General features: G+C 47.9%; 2 protein-coding genes across 2 annotated transcripts in view; one reads left to right on the top strand and one right to left on the bottom strand.

Annotated features, from left to right (window-relative positions):
- Positions 1-429: 429 nt before the first annotated feature.
- On the bottom strand, positions 430-2,203 carry LOC141083457 (E3 ubiquitin/ISG15 ligase TRIM25-like). Its single transcript, XM_073567732.1, has one exon. It carries the CDS (start codon positions 2,132-2,134, stop codon positions 539-541), a length of 1,596 nt encoding a protein of 531 aa, XP_073423833.1. The 5' UTR covers positions 2,135-2,203; the 3' UTR covers positions 430-538.
- A 46-nt stretch (positions 2,204-2,249) lies between these two features.
- EFCAB6 (EF-hand calcium binding domain 6) overlaps positions 2,250-26,088 on the top strand; it is a 158,319-nt gene continuing 134,480 nt past the window's right edge. The window contains exons 1-2 of the mRNA XM_073567730.1: positions 2,250-2,353; positions 14,503-14,679. The gene's annotated coding sequence lies outside the window, so the exon portion shown is untranslated. The remainder of the gene's footprint in view (positions 2,354-14,502; positions 14,680-26,088) is intronic.

Genomic DNA, 26,088 nt, shown 5'->3' with positions numbered 1-26,088 from the left:
AGCTTTTTCTTTGTCCTTTGCTCCATTTTCGTAATAATTCGATACATGCTTTGCACACTATGTGTGGTGCCCAAAACTTGTCTTGGTCCCCAAGCATAACCCCAAAATAGGCAAAATACACTTTTTTTACGAAGTCTGTTATGTTTCTTCTATGTTTTGGCAGTGTGTATTCACCACAAATGTAACAGAATGAGTCTGGATCGTTAAGACAACTTCTTCTTGATGAGTTCATGCTTTTCACTGGAAAACAGACAACAACATAAAGTTAGTGCAAAAATCAAGCTATGAACAAACTTTTAGAACACTAATTAACACAAAACTATATTGAGAACTGCTCAGTTCAAGTACTAATCCAAAGAAATTAATGAGATGATGCGTCGCATTTACCAACAAGTGCTATAAATAAGATACCAAAAATCTCAAAAACTTGAGCCAATCTGGCAAAACTGATGACATATTCAGAATCAGCACCCCAAAAATACCCTAAATTCGATGAAATATCTTTGGCACCAAAAATGCTGTTGACCAGTGTTATTCTTCAGCTGCAAATTCTAATCCAGGCATCACCAGAAAATAATGGGGGATCTACACGTAATGCAGCATGAAGGCGCTCGGAGAAGGCGGCAGTGAAGGTGTGTAAGTGTCTGATGGGGTCACACAGCTCATAAAAGGACAACTGCCCGGCCCCATAATCTAGACATATCCTGACTCTATCACTGGAGATCTTGTCAGGTAACCGGATCACTTTACTGTCATGTATCACTGAATACTGATTATAATATCTCCTCAAACCCCAGGACTTTTTATTATTTCCAATCAGTGACTGACGCCCCGTCCTGTCTATACTGGGATAACACATCCCCACCCTCCAATCCCGTGATCTACTGCCCTCCACATCCCAGTAATGTCGTCCTGAGGTAAATCCCCTCCTGCTCATCACCTGACTATAATCCTGGAATCTCTCTGCTGTTTCTGGACATTTCTGCTTCTTTTCTGTCCAGGTCGCAGTTTTCAGGTCGTCTGATATATGGAGATTATCAGCAGCTGTGGTTACATCCATTAATATGTCTGCAGGACCCTCCACATAGATCCCGCTCCTTATACCTGATATTACCTCACATAATGTGTGTAATGTGTGTGAGATCACAGCCACATCCAGGTCATCTCCATCATGGGGCTGTTTATCATGTCCCCCTGTGTCCTCACCACCTCCCTCCTCCTCAGGATCACACAAGTCACCGGTGTCTGGTTCCTGTAGGACAGTCAGTGGATCCGCCATGTTACACAGCTCCTCAATGTGTCTCATCTTCCCGGACAGCTCGTCCTTCTTTATTTCCAGCTGATGGATCAGAGCAGACAGTGGCAGTGACTCTTCCTTTTCCTGCCTGGAGATCTCACTCAGGACCTTCTTCTCCAGGTCGTCCACCCGTCTCCTGATGTCTGTACACAGGGCAGTGACTCTCTCGGCTTCTCCAGCTGCTTTTTCTTGAGCTTTTCTCCTGCGTTCCTCCAGACTCCGGACTCTTTCCTCAGTCTCCTTTCTCTTTGTGATCAGTTTCTTGCAATCATTTCCTAGTTTCTTCTTCTTCTTCTTGGAGGCCTCATCCAGCATCTCCACCCGATGTCCCCGATGTTCTCCTGCTGAACAATAGACACAGATACAAGCCGCGTCCTCAGTGCAGTAATATTCCAGGATCTTCTTATGGACAGAACATTTCCTTTTCTCCAGAGAAGTGCTGGGATCAGATAAGACGTGTTCTGGTGATTTGCTGTGAACTTTCAGGTGTTTATCACACAGAGAAGCCTCACAGTGTAGACAGGATCTAACAGCAGGTATCGGAGAGTCCACACAGTAAGTGCAGCAGATCCCGGTGATCTCCTCTTGTTCATGCTGAGTAATCAGGAAACGTTCAGCGACATTATGGAGATTTATGTTCCTCATCAGTGCTGGCCGCACCCGAAACTCTTCTCTGCAGTCAGGACAGGAATAAACTCCAGACCCGTCCTGTGTATCCAGCGACTGATCAATACAGACCCGGCAGAAGTTATGTCCACATCTCAGCGTTACAGGGTCCTTAAATGTAGATAAACAGATGGAGCAGAGCAGCTCGTCTCTCAGATCAGCAGACGCCATGACTGTAGTGATGTGTCCTTCATGAACGATCCAATTCAAAGAGCCGGCTCCCTGCCGTGAACGAAATGAGTGGCTCTGCAGGGAGAAGGAGCAGAGTTTTTTTTTTTTTTTCTGGCGCCCTGCCAGCTTCAGACTAGTGAAGCCTGACTGTGACTCATCTGGGGGGAGGAGCAGTCAGGAGAGGAGGAGATGTGGAATGTGGGCTGTAAATAAATGCAGGTGAGTTAACCTTTCAGTCCCAAATATATCCTGCCAGTTCCTCCATGGCATATATGGCATGTGACTATGTGTAGGAGGAGGGACTCAGCACATTGTTTGTCATCATCATCATCTGAATGACCTGTGCGTTACCTTTAGTCCCAAATAAAGATATACTTCACTGGCCCCTCATCCATGGCGTATACAGGGGTTGGACAAAATAATAGAAACACCTAATGTTTTGGCATCATAATCTTCGAACATGTTATAAACATGCAAACCGTGACATATGGTAATGTTTTGTAGTTGATTACTTGTGTTATGTGATATGTGTATATAAATTAACTGTTTTGCAGAATTGTAAGAACATTGATGAGAACCTGATACCAATGGCAGACCTCTCGGATTTTCAAAGAGGTCAAATTGTTGGTGCTCGTATGTCAGGCACTAGTGTAATAGACAGTGCCCGAATGCTTGGCGTGTCAAGAGGTACTGTCTCCAAAGTAATGACTGCGTTTGAAAGAGAAGGAAAAACATCCGCAGCAAAGCACAGGTCCGGCCGAAAGTCGAAGTTGACTGAGAGAGACCGTTTTGACACTAAAGCGAATAGTGAGAGAGGATCGCAAGACATCACTGCTGAGCTCAGAACCCAGTTTCCACGAAAACTGTTCGTCGGGATCTGCACAAATCTGGATTCCACAGAAGAGCTGCAATTAGAAAACCGCTGCTCTCAATGACAAATGTTTCCAAGCGTTTAGAGTGGTGTAGAAACCTCCAGAATAGGTCCCTTGAGCAGTGGAAACGTGATATTCTCAGACGAATCATCTTTTACCCTATTTCAGACCTCTGGCCGAGTGTACGTTTGGAGACAGCAGAAGCATTCTATCCAGACTGCCTTCTCCCAACCGTAAAACATGGCGGAGGTTCTGTGCTGATCTGGGGTGCTATTTCGTGGAGATCCGCCGGGCCAATGATATCCCTTCATGGAAGAATTAACAGCCGCGATTATTTAGGCATTTTGGGCAACCAAGTGCATCCTATGGATCAAGCACTGTTCCCGGAGGGGAATGCCATCTTTCAGGATGATAATGCACCAATTCATACAGCTAGAATCGTTAAAGCATGGCAGGAGGAACATTCTAATGAAGTTGAGCATCCCATCTGGCCCCCATAATCCCCAGACCTCAACTTTATTGAGCATTTATGGTCGATTTTAGAGATTCAAGTAAGGCCTGTTTCACACTTCCGTTTGTCTCCATCAGTCAAGATCCGCCGTTTTGCAAAAAAAATGTATCCGCCATTTTTTTTCTCTCTCTCTCTCTCTCTCCTCCTCCCCAGGACAGCGGTTCCTTTAAACTTCTTCCTTCACTGGAGCCGTCAAAAAAAACGGTCTGGTGCCACACGTTGATGTCCGTACGCAGACGGATCCGTTTTCCGCCATTTTGGCGGATTACAACTGACTGAAAAAACTGATGTGTGAAACAGGCCTTAGACGTCGATTTCCGCCGCCATCGTCGCTCAAAGAACTAGAAGGTGTTTTAACTCAAGAATGGGCTACAATTGCTTTGGAAACAATTCACACCTTGTATGAATCCATACCTCGGAGAATTAAGGGTGTAATCGCCGCAAAAGGTGGACCTACACCATATTAAACTAACTTTTGTTGATGTTTCCATTATTTTGTCCAACCCCTGTACATACAGTATATAGTATGTGTAGGAGAAGAGACTAAGCACATTGTTTGGTATATCATCTTCTCATAGTATTAGGCAAGGTTCACATTGCGTTAATGGCCCTGCGTTCAACGGGATCGTTACATAGCGGCACTAACGCACCCATTGGCCGCAATGAAACTAACGCATCCAAACGCATGCCAAAATCGACATGATGCATTACTACATGACGCACCCCTGAATGCTGCAGACCGCGTTCAAAGGTACGTCATGAAGTAACGCATCATGCCGATTTTGGATGCGTTAGTATTGCGGCCAAAGGGTGCGTTAACGCATCCGCTACATAGCGTTAGTGCCGCTATGTAACGGATCCCGTTGAACGCAGGACTGAGGAGGATTCAGGACAATACTACAGGGAGGAGGATAGACGACGTCAGTTGTTGCTGCTAAGGGCTCATACTCACTAGCCAGAGAGTCGCATGATTCTCATGCGAGTCTCTTGCATGGAAACCTGGCACTGCCACCAGCACTGGGACTGAAGCATGTGGCTACATGTACTTCTATGCTGCCGCCCCCTCCGGTCCGAGTGCCAGTGGCAGTGCAAGGTTTTCATGCGAGAGACTCGCACGAGAATCATGCGACTCTCTCGCTAGCGAGTATGAGCCCTAAGGGTAGGGTAAGTAATATAAAGTGATTTTAGGCAAAACCTGTGGAGAGATCTAGGTCCAGCCCCAATCATTATATAGAGTTACAGTATGCTGGTTTCACACTTGCATATTTTGGCTGCACACGGATCAGTTTTCGTCACCACTGACTTTCAGTGGTGACGGATGGGACTTGCGTGTGCATCCAGTTGTCACCGTTTTCCCACGGATCGCTGTGTCTGCATATTTTATCAGATGCACAAAAACGCAGCTTGTTGCAGTTTTGTGTCATCTGAAAAACACGCAGGCACAGGGAGACGCACGGATCCGTGGCTACACGTCTGGAATTAACATGGAGCTCTATGGAGCACGGATCCAGGAGAACACGGATCCGTGTGCAGGGATCCGTTTTCTGGCACTGAGCTTGCTCGGAAGCAAAGGATGTGCTGTATGGGAAAGTGATGGAAACTGTATGGGACCAGTATGCAGACATAATGTAGACTATGTCCGCATGCTGATCTGTCATACAGTGATCTCTCCCGCCTCACTAGAAGGGCTTGTACCCTGTGTTACAGTGTGGTAATGATAAAATGTATTGAGAGCATGTATATAACATGGGGGCACCTAGTTAGGGGCTGTACGAGTGGGGCTGCGTTCACACTTGGTACGGTGCGTTGTGATGCGTAGCAATCCTGATGCATCTTTATCCAGATTAGATCTCTATACTTAACATAGGGACTTACGAACCTGCGTTTGTTTGCATCAGGGTCAGGATGCATCAGGTGCACCAACACATATCACAGCACTTACTAATTCACAAAGGACATGAACAAAAAATGCCACAATACATGGTAAGACTACAACCAAGGAGCAGGGGTCTGATCACAAGAGCTGACAATCTGAGGACACAGCAATGCTGAATAACAGTCTGCACTGCGTCACTAGATCCTTATACAGGTGTATAATGAGGCCTCAATGTACAGGAGAGACCGGAGCAAGGAGCCGGGGCTTGATCACAAGAGCTGACAATCTGAGGAAACAGCAATGCTGAATAACAGTCTACACTGTGTCACTAGATCCTTATACAGGTGTATAATGAGGCCTCACTGTACAGGAGAGACCGGAGCGAGGAGCCGGGGCCTGATCACTAGAGCTGACAATCTGAGGAAACAACAATGCTGAATAACAGTCTACACTGTGTCACTAGATCCTTATACAGGTGTATAATGAGGCCTCACTGTACAGAAGAGACCGGAGCAAGGAGCCGGGGCTTGATCACAAGAGCTGACAATCTGAGGAAACAGCAATGCTGAATAACAGTCTACACTGTGTCACTAGATCCTTATACAGGTGTATAATGAGGCCTCACTGTATAGGAGAGACCGGAGCGAGGAGCCAGGGGCCACATCTAATGTGGTGTACTTAATTATTTGTACTAAATGTCCAACTGGGGGTCTGTATGTGGGGGAGACAGGGCAAAAGCTTAGAACAAGGATGAATGCTCATCGTCACACAATAAGAGAAAAAAGAATGGATCTACCTGTGGCAAAACATTTCTGTATCCCTGATCACTGCAGCGTGGATATGAAATTACTGGTATTGAAAGGTAACTTCAATTCTCAGAGAGAGAGACGAGTTTGGGAGTACAAATTTATGACGAACTTTGACACTCTCAGTGCTGGAATGAATGTGTCGCATGGATTTATGTCTTTTTACATCAATTAAGGAATTTCCTTTTAAAACCGTGTGGGGGCATCACAACACAGAACTAGACCCCAATCAGAGGACCATAAGGCTAAGTGCACACGTACCGGAACTCTCGCGGAAATTACAGCGAGAATTCCGGAATTCCAGTCCGCGGGAAAATCGCATTTTAAATTCCCGCGATTTTCCCGCGGAAAAACTAGCATTTTGCAAGCGTATTAAGCTTGCAAAATGCTAGCGTTTCCCAAGCGATCTGTAGCATCGCTTGGAGAACTGATTGACAGGTTGGTCACACTCATCAAACATAGTGTTTGACGAGTGTGACCAAGTTTTTACTACTGAGGCCGCCTATGCAGCATCAGTAGTAAAAGATAGAATGTAAAAAAAATAAAAAACGGTGTTATTCTTATCCTCCGACGTCCCGCGCATCCGTTCCCAGTAATCCTTTGCGAAAATGCCCGCGATGACGTCAGTTCTCGCGGGATCGCGACGTCTCGCGGTAATTCGCGATGACGTCGCGCGAATGACCGCGAGACTTCGCGATCCCGCGAGAACGGACGCCATCGCGGGCATTTTCCCAAAGGACTACTGGGAACGAGAGTGTGAAGAGAAGCGGAAAGGCTGCACGGGACGTCGGAGGGTGAGAATAACAATATTTTTTATTTTAAATTCTTTTTTTTACAGGGATATGGTACCCAAAGCCCGGAGGACAGTCTCCTCTCCTCCGGACCGTGGGTACCATCCGCAATTGTTCTGCTTACTTTTCGCATGGTGTGCACAGCCACATGCGGGAAATAAGCGGAACAATGCATTCCTATGGGTGCGGGATCACCGCGATTCCGCAAATTAATGATCATGCTGCGGTTTTTACCGTGAAGCGATTCCGCCGCGGTAAAAACCGCAGCATTAGCACAGTATTGCGGAATCCCATAGGAATGCATGGGATGCTTATTTTTCGCGTTTTCGCGGCAAAATCGCGCGGTTAAAACCGCCGCGGAAACGCGAAAAAAACGCCACGTGTGAACTCAGCCTTAAACATCCGGACTCCTTATCTATGAACTGGTCCAATGTTTATATTTATGTTTCTCCCTCTCCCATATTGATAGTTCTGCTTCACGTCACTTGTCTTATCTATTGCATTTTTTCTAGGCTGTATTGTGCATAAATATGTGATTCTTCAGATTTTGTATTAGTCTATGCCTGATGAAGAGACCTGAGTAGTCTCGAAAGCTTGCAATGTGTTACCATCTTTTCAGTTAGCCATTAAAAGGTATCAACCACTGAGGACTCTCAATCCTGAATATTTTTCTAGTTACACCCTGTCACTTAACCCTTTATTTCTTCTTTCCTAAAGCAATAACTTTTTAAGGCCGGAGTCAGACATAATTATTATTATTATTATTTATTATTATAGTACCATTTATTCCATGGCGCTTTACATGTGAGGAGGGGTATACATAATACATACAAGTACAGTAATCTTAAACAATACAAGTCACGACTGGTACAGGATGAGAGAGGACCCTGCCCGCGAGGGCTCACAATCTACAATGGGATGGGTGAGGATACAGTAGGCGAGGGTAGAGCTGGTCGTGCAGCGGTTTGGTGGATCGGTGGTTACTGCAAGTTGTAGGCTTGTCAGAAGAGGTAGGTCTTCAAGTTCTTTTTGAAGGTTTCCATGGTAGGCGAGAGTCTGATATGTTGTGGTAGAGAGTTCCAGAGTAGGGGGGATGTGCGGGAGAAATCTTGTATGCAATTGTGGGAAGAGGAGATAAGAGGGGAGTACAGAAGGAGATCTTGTGAGGATCGGAGGTTTCGTGCAGGTAAGTAGCGGGTGACTAGGTCACAGATGTACGGAGGACTCAGGTTGTGGATGGCTTTGTATGTCATGGTTAGGGTTTTGAACTGGAGTCTTTGGGTAATGGGGAGCCAGTGCAGGGATTGACAGAGGGGAGAGGCCGGGGAATAGCGGGGGACAGGTGGATTAGTCGGGCAGCAGAGTTAAGAATAGATTGGAGGGGTGCGAGAGTGTTAGAGGGGAGGCCACAAAGCAGGAGGTTGCAGTAGTCAAGGTGGGAATGATGAGGGCATGGATTAGGGTTTTTGCAGATTCTTGGTTGAGGAATGTACGGATCTGTGAAATATTTTTGAGTTGAAGTCGGCAGGAAGTGGAAAGGGCTTGTATATGTGGTTTGAAAGAGAGATCAGTGTCAAGGATAACCCCAAGGCAGCGAGCTTGTGGGACTGGAGAGAGTGGGCAGCCGTTTACTTTAATGGATAGGTCCGTTGGGGGGGGTCACGTGAGATGGGCAAAAGATGATTAATTCTGTTTTGTCCATATTGTTTTAGAAATCTAGCGGAGAAGAAGGATGAAATAGCAGACAGACATTGAGGGATTCTGTTTAGTAGGGAGGTGATATCTGGTCTAGAGATGTAGATCTGTGTGTCATCAGCATAGAGATGATACTGAAAGCCATGAGATTCTATGAGCTGTCCGAGGCCGAAGGTGTAAACGGAGAAGAGCAGGGGCCCTAGGACTGAACCTTGCGGGACTCCGACCGATAGGGGGCGCGGTGAGGAGGTGGTGTGTGAATGGGAGACGCTGAATGTCAGGTCTGCTAGATATGACGCAATCCAAGATAGGGCCAAGTCTGTGATACCAAGAGATGAGAGGGTCTGTAGTAATAGGGAATGGTCCACTGTGTCAAAGGCAGAGGACAGGTCCAGGAGGAGGAGGACAGAGTAGTGTCGCTTGGCCTTGGCAGCTAGTAGGTCATTGGTGACCTTAGTTAGGGCAGTTTCAGTGGAGTGGTGTGGCCGGAAGCCGGATTGCAAGTGGTCAAGGAGGGAGCAAGAAGAGAGGTGGGAGGATAGTTCAAGATGGACGTGTTGTTCCAGTACTTTTGAGGCATAGGGGAGAAGTGATATAGGGCAATAGCTAGATACAGAGGATGGGTCAAGAGAAGGATTTTTGAGGATAGGTGTGATTGAGGCATGTTTAAAGCTTGAGGGGAAAACACCAGTTGTTAGTGATAGGTTGAAGAGATGGGTTAGGGTTGGGATGAAGACTGTGGTGAGGTTTTGGATGAAGTGGGATGGGATCAGGTCAAGTGCACAAGTAGTGAGATGTGATCTTGAGAGTAGAGTGGAGAGTCGATCTTCTGTAATGGTGGAGAAGTTGGTTTTGGGGGAGGAGGACAGGGCATGTAGGAGGAAGGGCACTGGGGGTTGTTGACCAAAACTGTCTCTGATGTTATCAATCTTCTCCTTGAAAAATGAGGCAAAGTCTTCAGCTGAGATGAGTGGAGAGGGAGGAGGTGCTGGGGGGCGGAGGAGAGAATTGAAGGTGTTGAATAACTGTTTAGTGTTGTGAGACAGGGAGGATATGAGAGATGAGAAGTAGGTTTGTTTTGCTGCAGCGAGTGTGACCTTGAAAGTAGTGAGGGACTGTTTGAATGTGATGAAGTCCTCATTGGAGTGGGATTTTTTCCATCTCCGCTCAGCAGCCCTGGAAGCCCGCCTCAGTTCTTTGGTCAGACTGGTGTACCAGAGCTGTCTGTTGATTTTGCGAGCTTTGGTATGTGTGAGAGGGGCAACTGATTCCAAAGCTACAGCTATTGTGGTGTTATATAGAGCGGCATCCGCATTGTGTAGGGAGCTTATGTCTGTAAGAGGGAGGAGGGATTCAGAGAGTGAGTGTAGATCGAGGTGTTGAAGATTTCTGTGAGGGTGTGCGAGTTTTTGAGGTGGGGATTGTGAACCTGAGGAGGAGAGGGAAGAGAATGTAAGTAGGTTGTGGTCAGAGAGAGGAAGAGGTGAGTTAGAGAGGCTAGATAGGGAGCAGAGGCGGGTGAAGATGAGGTCTAGTGTGTGGCCATCTTTATGAGTGGCTGCAGAAGACCATTGAGTGAGGCCGAAGGAGGAAGTGAGAGATAGAAGTTTAGTGGCAGCTGAGAGGGAAGTGTCAATGGTGATGTTGAAGTCGCCCAAGATGATAGTGGGGATATCAGTGGAAAGGAAATGAAGTAGCCAGGTGGTGAAGTGGTCAAAGAAGGTGGTGGCTGACCATGGAGGGCGGTATATGACAGCTATTTGGAGGTTGGATGGGGAGTAGATGCGCACAGAGTGCACCTCAAAGGAATGGAGGGTAACAGAGGGCGGCAGTGGGAATGGGGTGAAGGAGCAGTTATCTGACAGGAGAAAACCAACTCCTCCACCATGCTTGCAGCTGGGGCGGGGGGTGTGGGAAAGGTGGAATCCACCATATGAGAGTGCAGCAGGAGAGGCTGTGTCAGAGGAGGTGAGCCAGGTTTCGGTGATGGCGAGGAAGGAAAGTTAATAATGTTAATAATTTTATACATAATGTATAAAAATACGGACTGTATTTTATGGTCGTAATACACAGAAATGTTCCCTGAACAGTGCTCTGTATGTGATCCGTTGGCAAGGTGTGGCCGCGTATTTTGCGCATGTAAGCATCCGCATGTAATCCGTATAGCGTATTTTTCTCGCAAGCTTGCAAAATGGACATTTAACGGTTTTGAGGTCTGAAAATAATTTAAATCATCATCAGCAACCCTGTTTATTGCCTCTACAACAGGTGGCAGCCTCCAATCAGGCCATTTTGGTGCTGTGCTTGTCTTGGTGTTTTGTTGCCAACATGTCATACAGACTTTTAAGGTTCACCCCAACTGAGCGTGTTCTATACAACTGGGTTTTGTCACGCCGCTTTGGTCAGCCCTACCCAGTGATTGTGGATCTGAGGAGGAGGAGACAAATATCTACATTATTAGGCATAGTTCACTCTATCTGTTCCGAAATCTGGACCAGACTTCATCAAGTGGTCATGCCTGAGCCCAAGATGGAAGACTGGTTGCGGATCTCCAGGGGATTTGAGGAGCACTGCCAATTTCCCAATTGTATTGGAGCATTGGATGGGAAGCACATCCGTGTGCATAAGCATCCGAACTCAGGGTCCCAATTCTATAATTATAAAAAATATTTTTCTGTAGTTTTGTTGGCTCTGGTTGACAGTCACCACAGGCTTATAATTGTAGACATTGGGACCTATGGAAGAATAGGAGACTCAAGAGTCTTCAGTTCATCCATTATGGGTCAGCAGCTGCGCAATAATCAGTTGGAACTACCACCCCCATGTCAGTTTCCAGGCTCCAATCAAGAATATGTACCTTATGTCCTAGTTGCAGATGAGGCCTTTCAATTAACCAGGCATGTAATGAGGCCATATCCACGTTGAAACCTGGACCACCGGCGCAGAATCTTTAACTTGCGCCTATCATGCGCCCGATGACTGGTGGAGTGCGCCTTTGGCATTCTTTGTGCCAAATGGCGGGTCCCCCACTCAGCCATTCAGCTGAGTGAAGCAAGCGTAAATGAGGTGATCAAAGCATGTGTGGTTCTACATAACTTTACAAGAATTCATGATTGCTCATCATCTTATGTTGGTGAAGGTGTGTTGGGCAATGTGGGTAGGCCTAGACCACATGTGCTCCCTTTCCGTCGTCAGCTCTCAGGACTGAAAGTCCATGCTGTCTTCACAAATTATTTTGTTTCACCTCAGGGTGCAACTACATGGCAAGAGCATGCTGTATCTATGTTGTAATTTTCAAATGTTTGTGCTTCTAAATATACTTTTTTCCTTTAACTTGTTGTGTGTTTTGATTGACATTATCTTATATGTTATCTAGTTGACAACTTTAAGTTATGAATTCAATAAGAGACCAAACTTGGCATTTTAGAATTTTTTATGTAGAACCATAAATAGTTTTTTCTTGCCAAACCATATTTCACTCATATGGCTTTTTTGTCCAGAGAAATTTGGACATACTTTTTTTTTGCCATTTGTCAAAACAAATATTTTAACATAAACATAATTTTGCAAAAGCAAAAACAGACATAAAACAAACTAATTACAGATTGTGGTAAGTAGGAAGTGGTGATGGCGGAAGTCCAGCCTCACTTTGCTGCTGCCTTTGGTGGCCAACTTACCCTTCACCCTGTGTGGGTGCATAATCTTGGCCATGATGTATGTTGTGGCCAGGATCATGTTGCTGATTGGCGAAGTGGCAAGAGGGATAATGGAGATGATGCTCCTGTGAATTAGGGTAGCCACGTGAGTCATACCCCCCAATATGGCCATGTCGTCCAAAGCCAGGTTGGGACCAGCCTCCAACACTGGGTCTGTACAAGTGGCCATATTGGGCAGGTTGGGTTGTGGCTGCCATTTGGGCCTGGGATGGCCAAGGTTGGGTTGGGGGGGAGGTGGATGAGGTGTAGGCACCTGTGTAGGAGGTGCCTCAGATCCATATTGAGCATGCACTTCTGGGGTGGGAGCAACTCGGAGCAGGTTACGTGGTGACAGCTGCCAACTGCTCCAAAAACTCAAATACCTCATATGGGGTATTTGGGGGTGTGCATGCATCAATGAGGATCTGTATGGATCCTCGCACACGGAGCCTCACCTCACGGGGTAGGTAACGGAGGTACCGGGCCAGGCTGCAGGAATATGCCTCCTCACCCTCATCCTGGGCAGCCCTGGAAAGGTAATTCAGGACCCCCATGTCATCATGCCTCCTGGTATTAGAGGCAGGGAGGTCTCGCTTTCGTCACCCCTGGCGGGAGATGACAGCAGGCTGTGGGGAGGCCTCAAGCCGCACAGTAGGGCTGCTGCTGTTTCCCTGGTCCTCATGGCTGCCGGGTGCTGATGCAGCTGCTGTTACAGGTGCTGGTCCAGGTGCTGGTGCAGAAGGAGCTTGGGGGATGCAGCTGGAAGGCTCAGAAGATGGGCCAGCCACCTCTTCACTCCCCTGACTGGGCCTATAATGGCCTCAGAATCCGACCCTGTCTCCCTCTCAGTGAGGTTGGACTGAGTTCTGTTACGAAATGTGAAAAATACAAAATGTTGGAGATCTGACCCTAAACACCATATGTGTAATGTGGTGTGATGTATGTACTTACGGTCTGAGATCCAGAATGGGAGCCAGAAATGCCAGCCGGTCGTAATATATATACTTCCGTTTGGTCGGTGCGCATCCCCACTCCTGGCCCGCTGCTGACGTTCCCGCTGGTACTGGTCTCGGATGCTGCGCCAGCGTCTCATCACATCTTCCACTGCAATGTGACAATAATTTATTAGTACATTGCGGAAATTTGAACAAAAAGTTTATATACATTTTACATAGTCATGTGGCCTAGTAAGGTGGCATTTGAGAAACATCATCTGGATTACACAGAATTATCAAAAACTACACATAATAGGATCCTCGGGGCTACTGGGAAAACGTGTAATTAATTGCATTTAATATGATTCTTAATAAATAAGCTAACCTACTCATTTGTTGCTGTTCCTCGCGTGGACGTTCCTCAAAATCGGGAACATTTGCCCACAGATGAGCCTCCATGCCACCTCTTTTCTGGCCTGGTTGGAGTTTGGTCCCAAAGTTCTGGCCTTTCCTGGACCAGAACGGTAAACATCTCGACATTGATGTGGGGAGACATGCTGCAGGACTCCGTGGAAGCGCTCTTCCAGGATGTCTGGAACGCTTTTTGAGCTGATTAGCATGTCTAAGCTTCCTGATAATGGCTCTTCCCATTTCCTGTCACTTGGAAAAGTCTTGCGCAAGTCACATGTGTGGTCCATGTGTAATCCGTTTTTTTCTCGCACCCATAGACTTGCATTGGCGCATTTTGGTCGTAATACTCTGACAATCGCAGCATGCTGCGATTTTCTCGGCCCGTAAAATACGGCTGAGAAATATACGGATGATGGGCGCTGCCCCATAGAGAAACATTGGTCCGAGTGCAATGCATAGTTTTTTCGCCTCTCACTCGTCCGTATTTCTCTCTAGTGTGACGCCGGCCTAAAAAAGTAAAATACAAAAGCAAACAGCGCCACCCCAACCCACAGGTTGTGTGCGGTATTACTAAAGAGACCCTATTTAATATAGAGCAGCTGAGCTGTAATGCCGGACACAACTTGTGCTTAAGGGGTAGCGCTGTTTTCTAAAAATATTCTTACTACCCCTGCCCAGAGCAGTGCAACGCTGCCCCCTATGGACAACGATCTGAATAGTAGGGAAAATTGTCAAATTTAACTGAAGTTTTTAACTTTTATTTTTTGGCTTTTCAGGCAGGGTCGGCCTGTGGAAAGACATATTCACTGTTTTGATGAATGACAAGTTCGACCTGGTGTATAAGCAGCGGATGGGGAAGTCGGATCTGACGTTTGACTTCGTCCTATAGGAAAAACGCATGCATTTACTCCGCGTACTCACCTGACGAGCGTACGGCCTCTGCACAATATTCTGTAAGTACCCCATGTAACTCTTTTACCAGAACTGTTCCCAGGCCGCGGCCCGTCTCTCAGTATTTCATTGCTTGTATCTTCTTCCATTCACGGAGCAATGACTGCTGACACATCTGCTGCCGGGTACTGACGGCGGTGCCGGGTACTGACGGTGGTGCCGGGTACTGACGCCGGTGCCGGGTACCGTCCGGGAGCCGCCGCTCAGCCGCATCCGAGCCTTGTGGACCTCGAATATGGATCCTGTCCTGTCTCTTCTCTCTTTATCTTTGTGGAGCTAATAGTTTCTCATATTTTCAAGCACTTTTCAATCTTTGATAAATCAGATCCCGGTGGCGGAGCGGATGGACGGCCGCTGGCCGGGGCAGCCGATGCTGAATGCTGTGTGTGAATCGCATCTCAGGGCTTTGTGGTCGCATTGGGCGTCTGGTTTGTGTCATCATTCAATAGAAATAAAATCTTGATCTTATATATCAGCCTGGAGTTAATGGAGTTTCTCCTTGAGGTTATTGGGTCCATTGCCCCCCTGATGCCAGGGACAAATGTGGCCATGATCATCTGAGGTGACTGGTACTGGGACAGGAGTACATGACTTCTCCACTTCTCCCAATATGCAGGTGGCATTATGCCGGTTGTACCAAGCTGCCAGCGACCTCTGCACATCAGGTAAAATATAGTGACTAATGAGTACCAAGAAAAAAGCTGCCACCATGTGTGTTTGGGAGGAATTAGTTTTTTTCTGTGAGGCACCTGTGTGGCACTATCATTTTGTGTGGGGAAGGGCGCATTATGTGGCACTGATTTATAGGGTATTACGTGTGGCACTGGTATATTTAGGGGACATAAAATATGGTGCTGCTATATATAGAGGCATAATATTTGGTGCTGTTATATATAGTAGGTATAATGTGCGGTGCTGTTATATATAGGGGGTATAATGTGTGTTATTGTTATATATATATATATATAGGGGTATAATGTGTGGTACTGTTATATACAGGGGGCATAATGTGTGGTGCTGTTATATATAGGGGGTATAATGTGTGGTACTGTTATATACAGGGGTATAATGTGTGGTACTGTTATATACAGGGGGCATAATGTGTGGTGCTTTTATATATAGGGGTATAATGTGCGGTACTGTTATATACAGGGGGAATAATGTGTGGTGCTGTTATGTAAAGTAGGCATAATGTGCGGTGCTGTTATATATAGGGGGTATGTGTGGTGCTGTTATATGTAGGGGTATAATGTGTGGTGCTGTTATATATAGGGGGTATGTGTGGTGCTGTTATATGTAGGGGTATAATGTGTGGTGCTGTTATATATAGGGGGTATAATGTGTGGTGCTGTTATATATAGGGGTATAATGTGCGGTACTGTTATATACAGGGGGCATAATGTGTGGTACTGTTATATATAGGGGGTATAATGTGTGGTGCTGTTATATATAGGGGTATAATGTGTGATGCTGTTATATGTAGTGGGCATAATATGTGGTGCTGTTATATAAAGGGGTATAATATGTAGTGCTGTTATGTACAGGTGATTTAATGTGTGGTGCTTTAATATACAGTGGGCATAATGTGTGATGCTGTTATATATAGCGGGTATAATGTGTGGTGCTTATATATATATAAGAGATATAATATGTGGTGCTGTTGTAAACAGGGGACATAATGCGTGGTGCTGTTATATATAGGGGTATAATGTGTGGTGGTGTTATATATGGGGACATAATGTGTGGTGCTGTTATATACAGGGGACATAATGTGGGTTGATGTTATTTGTTGGGGTGCAATGTAGGGTGCTATTTTATACAGGAGGCTGTTGTGAACTCATTTTCTGGTCTGCCTCTGGTTTCTGGTGAGGGAGCTGGTTGTGCTGACAGAGGAGTTGTGAGTTCTCTTTCCGGGCTCCCTCTGGTGGTGGCAGGAGGTAATGAAGCTGATCTAATTAACAGAGACCTGCCACCTGATAATGAGGATGAGGATTGGACATCTGGAGTCTCAGACTGGATTTAAGACAGCCAACTCCTTATTCCCATGCTGGTGATTTTTTCCTGCTTCCTCAGGTCTTAGTTTCCAGTTCAGTTCCTGCCTTCTCAAGCTAAGTGTCTCTGCTAATGTTCACATTTGATTTGGTTTGGTCTATTCAGCTTTTTGTGTGGTCAGCCAGCCCCGGCTGGGGCTGTGCTGAATTTCCACTCTTATGTCACTGTATGTGCCAGTTTGGTTTTGTCCCTTATTAGATTGGCCTCTTTTTGCTCTGTTCTCAGAATATGCCAGAGTGCTTGTGACAACTCCTGGAGTGGACCCTCTGGGTCGTGACACCAACCCTCCCAGGGCGAGCTGACCTAGTGAAGACCACCCCTATACAGGGAGTGTCAGGGGCAAGCCCCAGGGGGTGAGGCACCACGACTGCTGGCACCAGGCGGCCGGCTCACAGGAGACACAAGTGGGTGAGTGAGTCTGCAGGAACGTGTAAAGCGTGGACACGGGAACACGTGGTATACAGAGACTTCGTCCGGGTGTGAGTGAAGCAGGATGCTTGCAAGGAGCACGTCAGAGCACTGAGTCAGGCAGCAGGTGTGCCAGGAGGTGTAACAGAGTACAGGAGCAGGGTGTGTGCCAGAGGGCACAACTGAGCATAAGACAGAGCGCAGGATTGGTACGTGTGCCAGGAGGCACAACAGAGTAAGAGACTGAGTACAGGATCAGAGCATGAGACAAAGCACAGGGTCCGAGTGTGTGCCAGGAGGCACAACTGAGTATAAGACAGAGCACGGAATCAGAGTGTGTGCCAGGAGGCACAACTGAGGATGAGACAGAGTACAGGGTAAGAGCGTGTGCCAGGAGGCACAACCGAGTATGAGACAGAGTACAGGGTCAGAGCATGTGCCAGGAGGCACAACCGAGTACGAGACAGAGCACAGGGTCAGAGCGTGTGCCAGGGGGCACAGCCAAGTACAAGGCAGAGTGCAGATTCAGAGCGTGTGCCAAGAGGCACAACAGAGTGCAAGGTAGGGGACCTGAATACAGCGCACAGCCAGGCAGGGACACGGCAGACCAAGCCAGGAAGCACAACAATAATCAGGCACCTCCCCTAGGGGGAGGTCGTCTGATATAGCACATGACTACTACTGGTTCCGGGTCAGGACCTAGCCAGAAAGCACATGACCACTACAGGTTCCGGGTCAGGTCCTCCATTACCATAGAGAGGACCGAGCCCTATACAGCACTGACAGGAGCGCGTAAGCGCAAACGTGACATGGAGGAAGAGACCCGGGGACGAGAGCTGCGCGTGCGCACCCGACAGGATCCCCGGAGTGACCGCGGCTCCGGAAGAGATGACGTCGGGACCGAGGTCCCGCCCCCAGGTGAGCGGGGCGTGACAGTACCCCCCCTTTACGCCCCCTCTTTCTAAAACTGGAGAGGAACTTAGACAAAATCTGGGGTGCGTGGATATTCTCCCTGGGTTCCCATGACCTCTCCTCGGGGCCAAAACCCTTCCAATCGACCTAGAACATGGTTCTCCCTCTTATCTTATTCATGGCCAAAATGTCATTCACCTCAAACTCATCCCCCAAGCCAACAGGCTGGGGTGTGTGGCCTGGAGAAGGATGAAATCGGTTAAGAACCACAGGTTTAAAGAGAGACACATGGAAGGAATTGGGAATACGGAGTGAAGGAGGCAGCTTCAATTTGTAAGCAACATCATTAATCCACCTGAGGACCTCAAAAGGACCAATGTAACGGGGACCCAGTTTGTAAGATGGTACCTTAAGGCGGACGTATTTGGTGGAGAGCCACGCCTTGTCACCAGGGAGAAATGGAGGAACGTCCAGGCGCCTCTTGTCAGCGTGTAATTTCATTCTGTCCCGTGCTTTCTCGAGAGCGTTTTTTGTCTCCTGCCATACCCTGGAGAACTCCACATACAGAGAATCGGCAGCAGGTACCCCCGAGACAGGAAGTACAGGTAGAGGCACATTGGGATGCTGTCCAAAGACGATGAAGAAAGGAGACTTGGTAGACGATTCATTGGAGTGATTATTGTAGGCGAACTCAGCCCAAGGAAGTAGACCGACCCAGTCATTCTGATGAGCATTAGAAAAATGCCGGAGGTAGGATGTAAGGACCTGGTTGGTACGTTCCACCTGCCCATTGGTTTGGGGGTGATAGGCGGAAGAGAAATCCAATGACACTTTCATGAGTCCGCATAGAGCTCTCCAGAACCGGGAGGTGAATTGGACCCCTCTGTCTGACACGATGTGCTGGGGAAAGCCGTGAATCCTGAAGATATGGGAAATGAAGATCTTCGCCAAGTCAGGAGCAGAGGGTAGTCCGGGAAGAGGAATGAAGTGGGCCATCTTTGAAAATCGGTCTACAACCACCAAGACCACGGTACAACCGGAAGAACAAGGCCGATCAGTAATGAAATCCATGGCTATGTGCTGCCATGGAGCCGACGGAACGGGAAGCGGGAACAGAAGACCGGAGGGTGGCTGTCTGGGTATCTTGTTCTGGGCACAGGACGGGCAAGATGCTACAAAGTCTTTAACATCCTGGGAGAGTGAAGGCCACCAATAATGGCGAGAGATTAAGTCCAAAGTCTTTTTGACACCAACGTGGCCGGCAATCTTGGACGAATGTCCCCAATTTAGCACTCGTTTTCGGTTATTCTCAGCCACAAAGGTTCTTCCCGGAGGTAACATAACGCGGTTAACTTGACAGGAGCCACAGTAATTACTTTGGATATATCAATGATATGAGAGGGTTCTTCCTCTGCATCAGACGACAGGAATGATCTTCACAACGCATCCGCTCTAACGTTTTTATCGCCGGGCCGAAAATGTAGCTCAAAGTCAAAGCGGGCGAAGAATAGGGACCACCTGGCTTGCCGAGGATTGAGCCTCTGTGCGGACTGGATGTACGCCAGGTTCTTATGGTCCGTGAAGATCTTGAATGGATGTATGGCACCTTCCAGTAAGTACCTCCACTCCTCCAAGGCCAACTTAATGGCCAATAGCTCTTTGTCGCCAATGGAGTAGTTCTGCTCAGTGGAGGAAAATACTTTAGAAAAGAAGCCACAGGTGACAAAACATCCTGAAGAGGATTTCTGCAGAAGGACTGTGCCAGCCCCGGTAGAGGATGCGTCCACCTCGAGAGTGAAAGGTCTACTAACCTCAGGTCGGTGAAGCGCCGGAGCAGTGGCGAAGGCTTGTTTCAACGACTGGAAGGCCTCTTCAGCCTCAGAGGGCCAAGCCTTTGGGCTAGCTCCCTTGCAGATAAGGGACGAGATGGGGCAAACCAGCAAGGAGAAATGAGGAACAAACTGTCGGTAGTAGTTCGCAGAACCAAGGAAGCGTTGGATTGCCTTCACCCCATGGGGCTGTGGCCAATCGAGGACGGCGGACACCTTTGCCGGATCCATGCGTAGACCTGATTCTAAGATAATGTACCCCAAGAATGGCAGGGACGTTTGCTCGAAGGCACATTTCTCGAGCTTGGCATAAAGGCGGTTTTCCCTCTGGCGCTGGAGGACTTGACGCATGTTCTTTCTGTGGGCGGAGAGGTCTGGAGAAAAAACGAGGATGTCATCCAGATAGACTACCACGCAGGAGTACAGCATATCCCAGAAGACGTCATTCATGAACTCCTGGAACACCGCTGGGGCATTGCAGAGGCCGAAGGGCATGACCAAGTACTCGTAGTGACCATCTCTGGTGTTAAAGGCGGTCTTCCACTCATCCCCGGAACGAATGCGGATCAAGTTGTAGGCCCCACGAAGATCCAGTTTGGTGAAAATTCGAGCTCCTCTAAGTCGGTCAAAGAGCTCCGGGATCAATGGCAATGGGTACTTGTTCTTGACCGTGATAACGTTCAGGCCTCGAGCGTCTATGCAAGGACGGAGGGAGCCGTCCTTCTTTTTTACAAAGAAAAATCACGCTCCCGCGGGCGAGGAGGACTTACGGATAAAACCTCTCGCAAGGTTCTCCTGGATATACTCAGACATAGCTTGGGTCTCAGCAGGGGATAGCGGGTATATCCTACCCCTGGGTGGCGTAGAACCAGGAATGAGGTCAATCGGACAGTCATATGGCCGATGGAGGGGCAGAGTCTCGGCCTCCTTCTTGTCGAAGACATCTGCAAAGGACCAGTAAGCCGACGGCAGACCTGTAGGTGCCGGGGATGGACCGGCAGAGTTCATCGGACGGACGGGCAACAGGCACTTCTCCTGACAGAACGGTCCCCACCGGAGTATCTCGCCCGACCGCCAGTCCAGGGTTGGCTCATGATTCCGTAGCCAAGGGAGGCCTAGAAGAAGTGTGTAAGACATGGTAGACAAGATGAGGAAGGAGATCTTCTCCAGGTGCAGGGCTCCGATCTGCAGCTCGATCTCTTCGGTGGCCTGGGTAACGGTCTCCTGCACGGACGTACCATTGACCAAAACAATCAACCGAGGAGTCTCCAGGGATCTGACAGGAATCCGGTATTTTTTAACCGCCTCGAGTGTGATAAAATTCCCCTCCGCGCCAGAATCCAGAAAAGCCTCCTCAGAATAACGCTTGGCACCGAGATTCAATAATACGGACACGAGCAGGGGAGGAGAGGAATCACGTACACCTAGGGAGGCCTCTCCTATCAACCCTAGGCGGAGAAGTTTCCCGGCTTCTTGGAGCAGGAACGGAGGAGGTGAGAGGAGCTCCTCTCTCTGGCTAATTCACGGGCACGTTCCTGAAACCGCAGGTCAATGCGTGTCGCCAGAGATATCAGATCCTCTAAAGAGGTGGGAGTATCCCGACCTGCCAGTTAGTCTTTGATCCGACCGGACAGGCCACGCCAAAAGATCCCTACGAGAGCCTCGTTGTTCCAACCGAGTTCGGAGGACAAGGTACAAAAACGGTTGGCATACTGTCCCACCGGTAGCGTACCCTGATGGAGGTTAAAGAGGGACTCGGTGGTAGAAGCCAGACGACCCAGCTCGTCAAACACCCTGCGGAAGGTGTCCAAAAAGGTGGAAAGCTGAGAGACGAGTGGGTCATTTCGCTCCCAGAGGGGGTTCACCCATGCTAACGCCTCCCCCTCTAAAGGCAATTTGGGCGCGCTCAGTGGGATAGTGCTGCGGCAAAAGCTCAAAATGTAACCGGCATTGGTTCAGAAATCCTCGACAAAACTTAGGGTCCCCGCTATATCGGGGTGGCTTGCCGAGGAGCGGCATCGGGTGCGGGGCCGAGGACTGGGCAGAAACGGATTGTATGGAAAGAAGCCGACTGTCTACCGACGCCATATAGTTGAGGATATGGGCCTGGGTGTCGCGTTGCTGTGTGAGTTCTTGCTGGAGGCTGGCCAGCTGGGAAGCATTCCCAGGGTCAGAGGACTGCATGGCTGACAAACGGGACTCCATGGATTTCAAAAAGGCCATAATCCTGGTCTGACTCTCCCGTAGGAACACCAGTTCCTTTTGGATGGAGGCAGTGGTACCAGCGGGGTCCATGACCTGAGCACGTCAGAGCACTGAGTCAGGCAGCAGGTGTGCCAGGAGGTGTAACAGAGTTCAGGAGCAGGGTGTGTGCCAGAGGGCACAACTGAGCATAAGACAGAGCGCAGGATTGGTACGTGTGCTAGGAGGCACAACAGAGTAAGAGACTGAGTACAGGATCAGAGCATGTGCCAGGAGGCACAACTGATTATGAGACAAAGCACAGGGTCCGAGTGTGTGCCAGGAGGCACAACTGAGGATGAGACAGAGTACAGGGTAAGAGCGTGTGCTAGGAGGCACAACTGAGGATGAGACAGAGTACAGGGTCAGAGCATGTTCCAGGAGGCACAACCGAGTACGAGACAGAGCACAGGGTCAGAGCGTGTGCCAGGGGGCACAACCAAGTACAAGGCAGAGTGCAGATTCAGAGCGTGTGCCAAGAGGCACAACAGAGTGTAAGGTAGGGGACCTGAATACAGCGCACAGCCAGGCAGGGACACGGCAGACCAAGCCAGGAAGCACAACAATAATCAGGCACCTCCCCTAGGGGGAGGTCGTCTGATATAGCACATGACTACTACTGGTTCCGGGTCAGGACCTAGCCAGAAAGCACATGACCACTACAGGTTCCGGGTCAGGTCCTCCATTACCATAGAGAGGACCGAGCCCTATACAGCACTGACAGGAGCGCGCAAGCGCAAACGTGACATGGAGGAGGAGACTCGGGGACGAGAGCTGCGCGTGCGCACCTGACGGGACCCCCGGAGTGACCGCGGCTCCGGAAGAGATGACGTCGGGACCGAGGTCCCGCCCCCAGGTGAGCGCGGCGTGACAGTGCTGATATAGTGGGTGAAGTCTAGTGACTTCAGGGGTTTTTTTGCTATCAGAAGTGTTGGACATTTTTGCAGGGTTTTTTGGCGTGATTGCAGACAGTATCTTTCCTTTCCTGTCCTTTCTAGTTAGTGTGGGCCCCATTGTTTGCTCGGCCTATTTTCCTAACTGTGTTTGTATTTTCATCTTGTCTCACCATCAATACATGTTGGGGGCTGTCTATTCCTTTGGGGTCTGCTCTGGGGCAGTTTAGATTTCCCCTTTTCTTGCTTTAGGCTTATTTAGTCCTCCGGCTGTGACGAGGCGTCTAGAATCATCGTAGGTACGCTCCACGGATACTGCTAGTTGTATGGATAGGATGAGGGGTCTGCAATCTGCATAGTTACCAACCTCTCTGGTTTTCTGTGACTTAGTTTGGTCTTGTTTTCCTCCTCGGTGACCCATTCATAACAGGAGGCATAATATGTGGTGCTGTTATATACAGGGGTTTAATGTTTAGTACTGTTCTATATAGGGGCATATTGTGTGGTGCTGTTATATACAGAGGATATAATGTGTAGTGCCGTTATATACAGGTGGTAGAATGTATGGTGATGTTATACACTCACTGGCCACTTTATTAGGTACACCTGTCCAACTGTGTGTTAAGACTTAATTTCTAATCAGCCAATCACATGGCGGCAACTCAGTGCATTTAGGCATGTAGACATGGTCAAGACAATCTCCTGCAGTTCAAACCGAGCATCAGTATGGGGAAGAAAGGTGATTTGAGTGCCTTTGAACGTGGCATGATTGTTGGTGCCAGAAGGGCTGGTCTGAGTATTTCAGAAACTGCTGATCTACTGGGATTTTCACGCACAACCATCTCTAGGGTTTACAGAGAATGGTCCGAAAAAGAAAAAAAATCCAGTGAGCGGCAGTTCTGTGGCCGGAAATGCCATGTTGATGCCAGAGGTCAGAGGAGAATGGGCAGACTGGTTCGAGCTGATAGAAAGGCAACAGTGACTCAAATTGCCACCCGTTACAACCAAGGTAGGCAGAAGAGCATCTCTGAACGCACAGTGCGTCGAACTTTGAGGCAGATGGGCTACAGCAGCAGAAGACCACACTGGGTACCACTCCTCTCAGCTAAGAACAGGAAACTGAGGCTACAATTTGCACAAGCTCATCGAAATTGGACAGTAGAAGATTGGAAAAACGTTGCCTGGTCTGATGAGTCTCGATTTCTGCTGCGACATTCGGATGGTAGGGTCAGAATTTGGCGTAAACAACATGAAAGCATGGATCCATCCTGCCTTGTATCAACGGTTCAGGCTGGTGGTGGTGGTGTCATGGTGTGGGGAATTTTTTCTGGGCACTCTTTGGGCCCCTTGGTACCAATTGAGCATCGTTGCAACGCCACAGCCTACCTGAGTATTGTTGCTGACCATGTCCATCCCTTTATGACCACAATGTACCCAACATCTGATGGCTACTTTCAGCAGGATAATGCGCCATGTCATAAAGCTCGAATCATCTCAGATTGGTTTCTTGAACATGACAATGAGTTTACTGTACTCAAATGGCCTCCTCAGTCACCAGATCTCAATCCAATAGAGCATCTTTGGGATGTGGTGGAACGGGAGATTCGCATCAGGGATGTGCAGCCGACAAATCTGCGCCAACTGTGTGATGCCATCATGTCAATATGGTCCAAAATCTCTGAGGAATGCTTCCAGCACCTTGTTGAATCTCTGCCACGAAGAATTGAGGCAGTTCTGAAGGCAAAAGGGGGTCCAACCCGTTACTAGCATGGTGTACCTAATAAAGTGGCCAGTGAGTGTATATAGGGGGTATAATGTGTGGTGCTGTTATATACAGGGGCATAATGTCTGGTGCTGTTATATATAGTGGCATAATGTCTGGTGCTGTTATATACAGGGGCATAATGTGTGGTGCTGTTATATACAGGGGATATAATTTGCTTTGATGATGGGTGCAATGTATAGCATAATATGTGGTGCTGTTATTTAGTGGCGCAGTGTGTAGCCGCCACATTCAATGACAAAGAACGCGGCACTATTGTATTTCAAGGCACATTAAACAGAGCACTTTGCGACTTTTGGCTCAATATGGGAGGTAAGGATTTGCCACATAAGTGATGAGTCAGAGACCCTAGCAGCAAACTCTATCCTCTATCTGGAGAAGTTGTCGTGGCGGTCCGTGCCTGACAGTAAAGAAAAGGAGACCAGCTCCAATAAGGGAAGCACCACATGTGAGTCACTGAGTATTATTATTTCTTCTCCCCTGTCTGTGTTCTACCATTTCTGGACTTCATAATGGGCGCTTCTAAGTCTATAAGTAAATCAGAGTTTGTGAGTTTATATGCACATGTGAGGCCAATGAGTTTTCAAATTCTAGGCTGGAGGGAGGGGGATGTACAGATGTTTGGAATTTATACGGACTGTTGCTCTTCTTTAATATTTATTATGATTTTAGGTTATGACAGAGTTGGACGTGCTGGAGACGCACATTACATATTGGGGAAAAAAACATTTAAAATATATAAATAACTTTTTTTGACTTGTCATTCTCATAATCTTCCACTAGATGGAGACATTTGCACATTTATTCTTATATACTCTCCTAGTGCTAAATCTTTCCCCATGGACCTGATGCAGTCAGGTCGCTTTTCTATGGATGCAAATACAGTTGTGGCCAAAAGTATTGACACCCCTGCAATTCTGTCAGATAATACTCAGTTTCTTCCTGAAAATGATTGCAAACACAAATTCTTCGGTATTATTATCTTCATTTAATTTGTCTTAAATGAAAAAACACAAAAGAGAATGAAGCAAAAAGCAAAACAACTGATCATTTCACACAAAACTCCAAAAATGGGCCAGACAAAAGTAACTGCGACCAACCGCTTCCGGTAACCATCAATGAGTTTTGTTACAATGCTCTGCTGGAGTTTTAGACCATTCTTCTTTGGCAAACTGCTCCAGGTCCCTGATATTTGAAGGGTGCCTTCTCCAAACTGCCATTTTTAGATCTCTCCACAGGTGTTCTATGGGATTCAGGTCTGGACTCATTGCTGGCCACCTTAGAAGTCTCCAG

The sequence above is a fragment of the Dendrobates tinctorius genome, unplaced genomic scaffold (assembly GCF_039654945.1).
Source record: "Dendrobates tinctorius isolate UK_male_01 unplaced genomic scaffold, ASM3965494v1 ptg000020l, whole genome shotgun sequence".
Taxonomy (NCBI): domain Eukaryota; kingdom Metazoa; phylum Chordata; class Amphibia; order Anura; family Dendrobatidae; genus Dendrobates; species Dendrobates tinctorius.
This window is presented reverse-complemented; position numbering and strand designations above follow the sequence as displayed.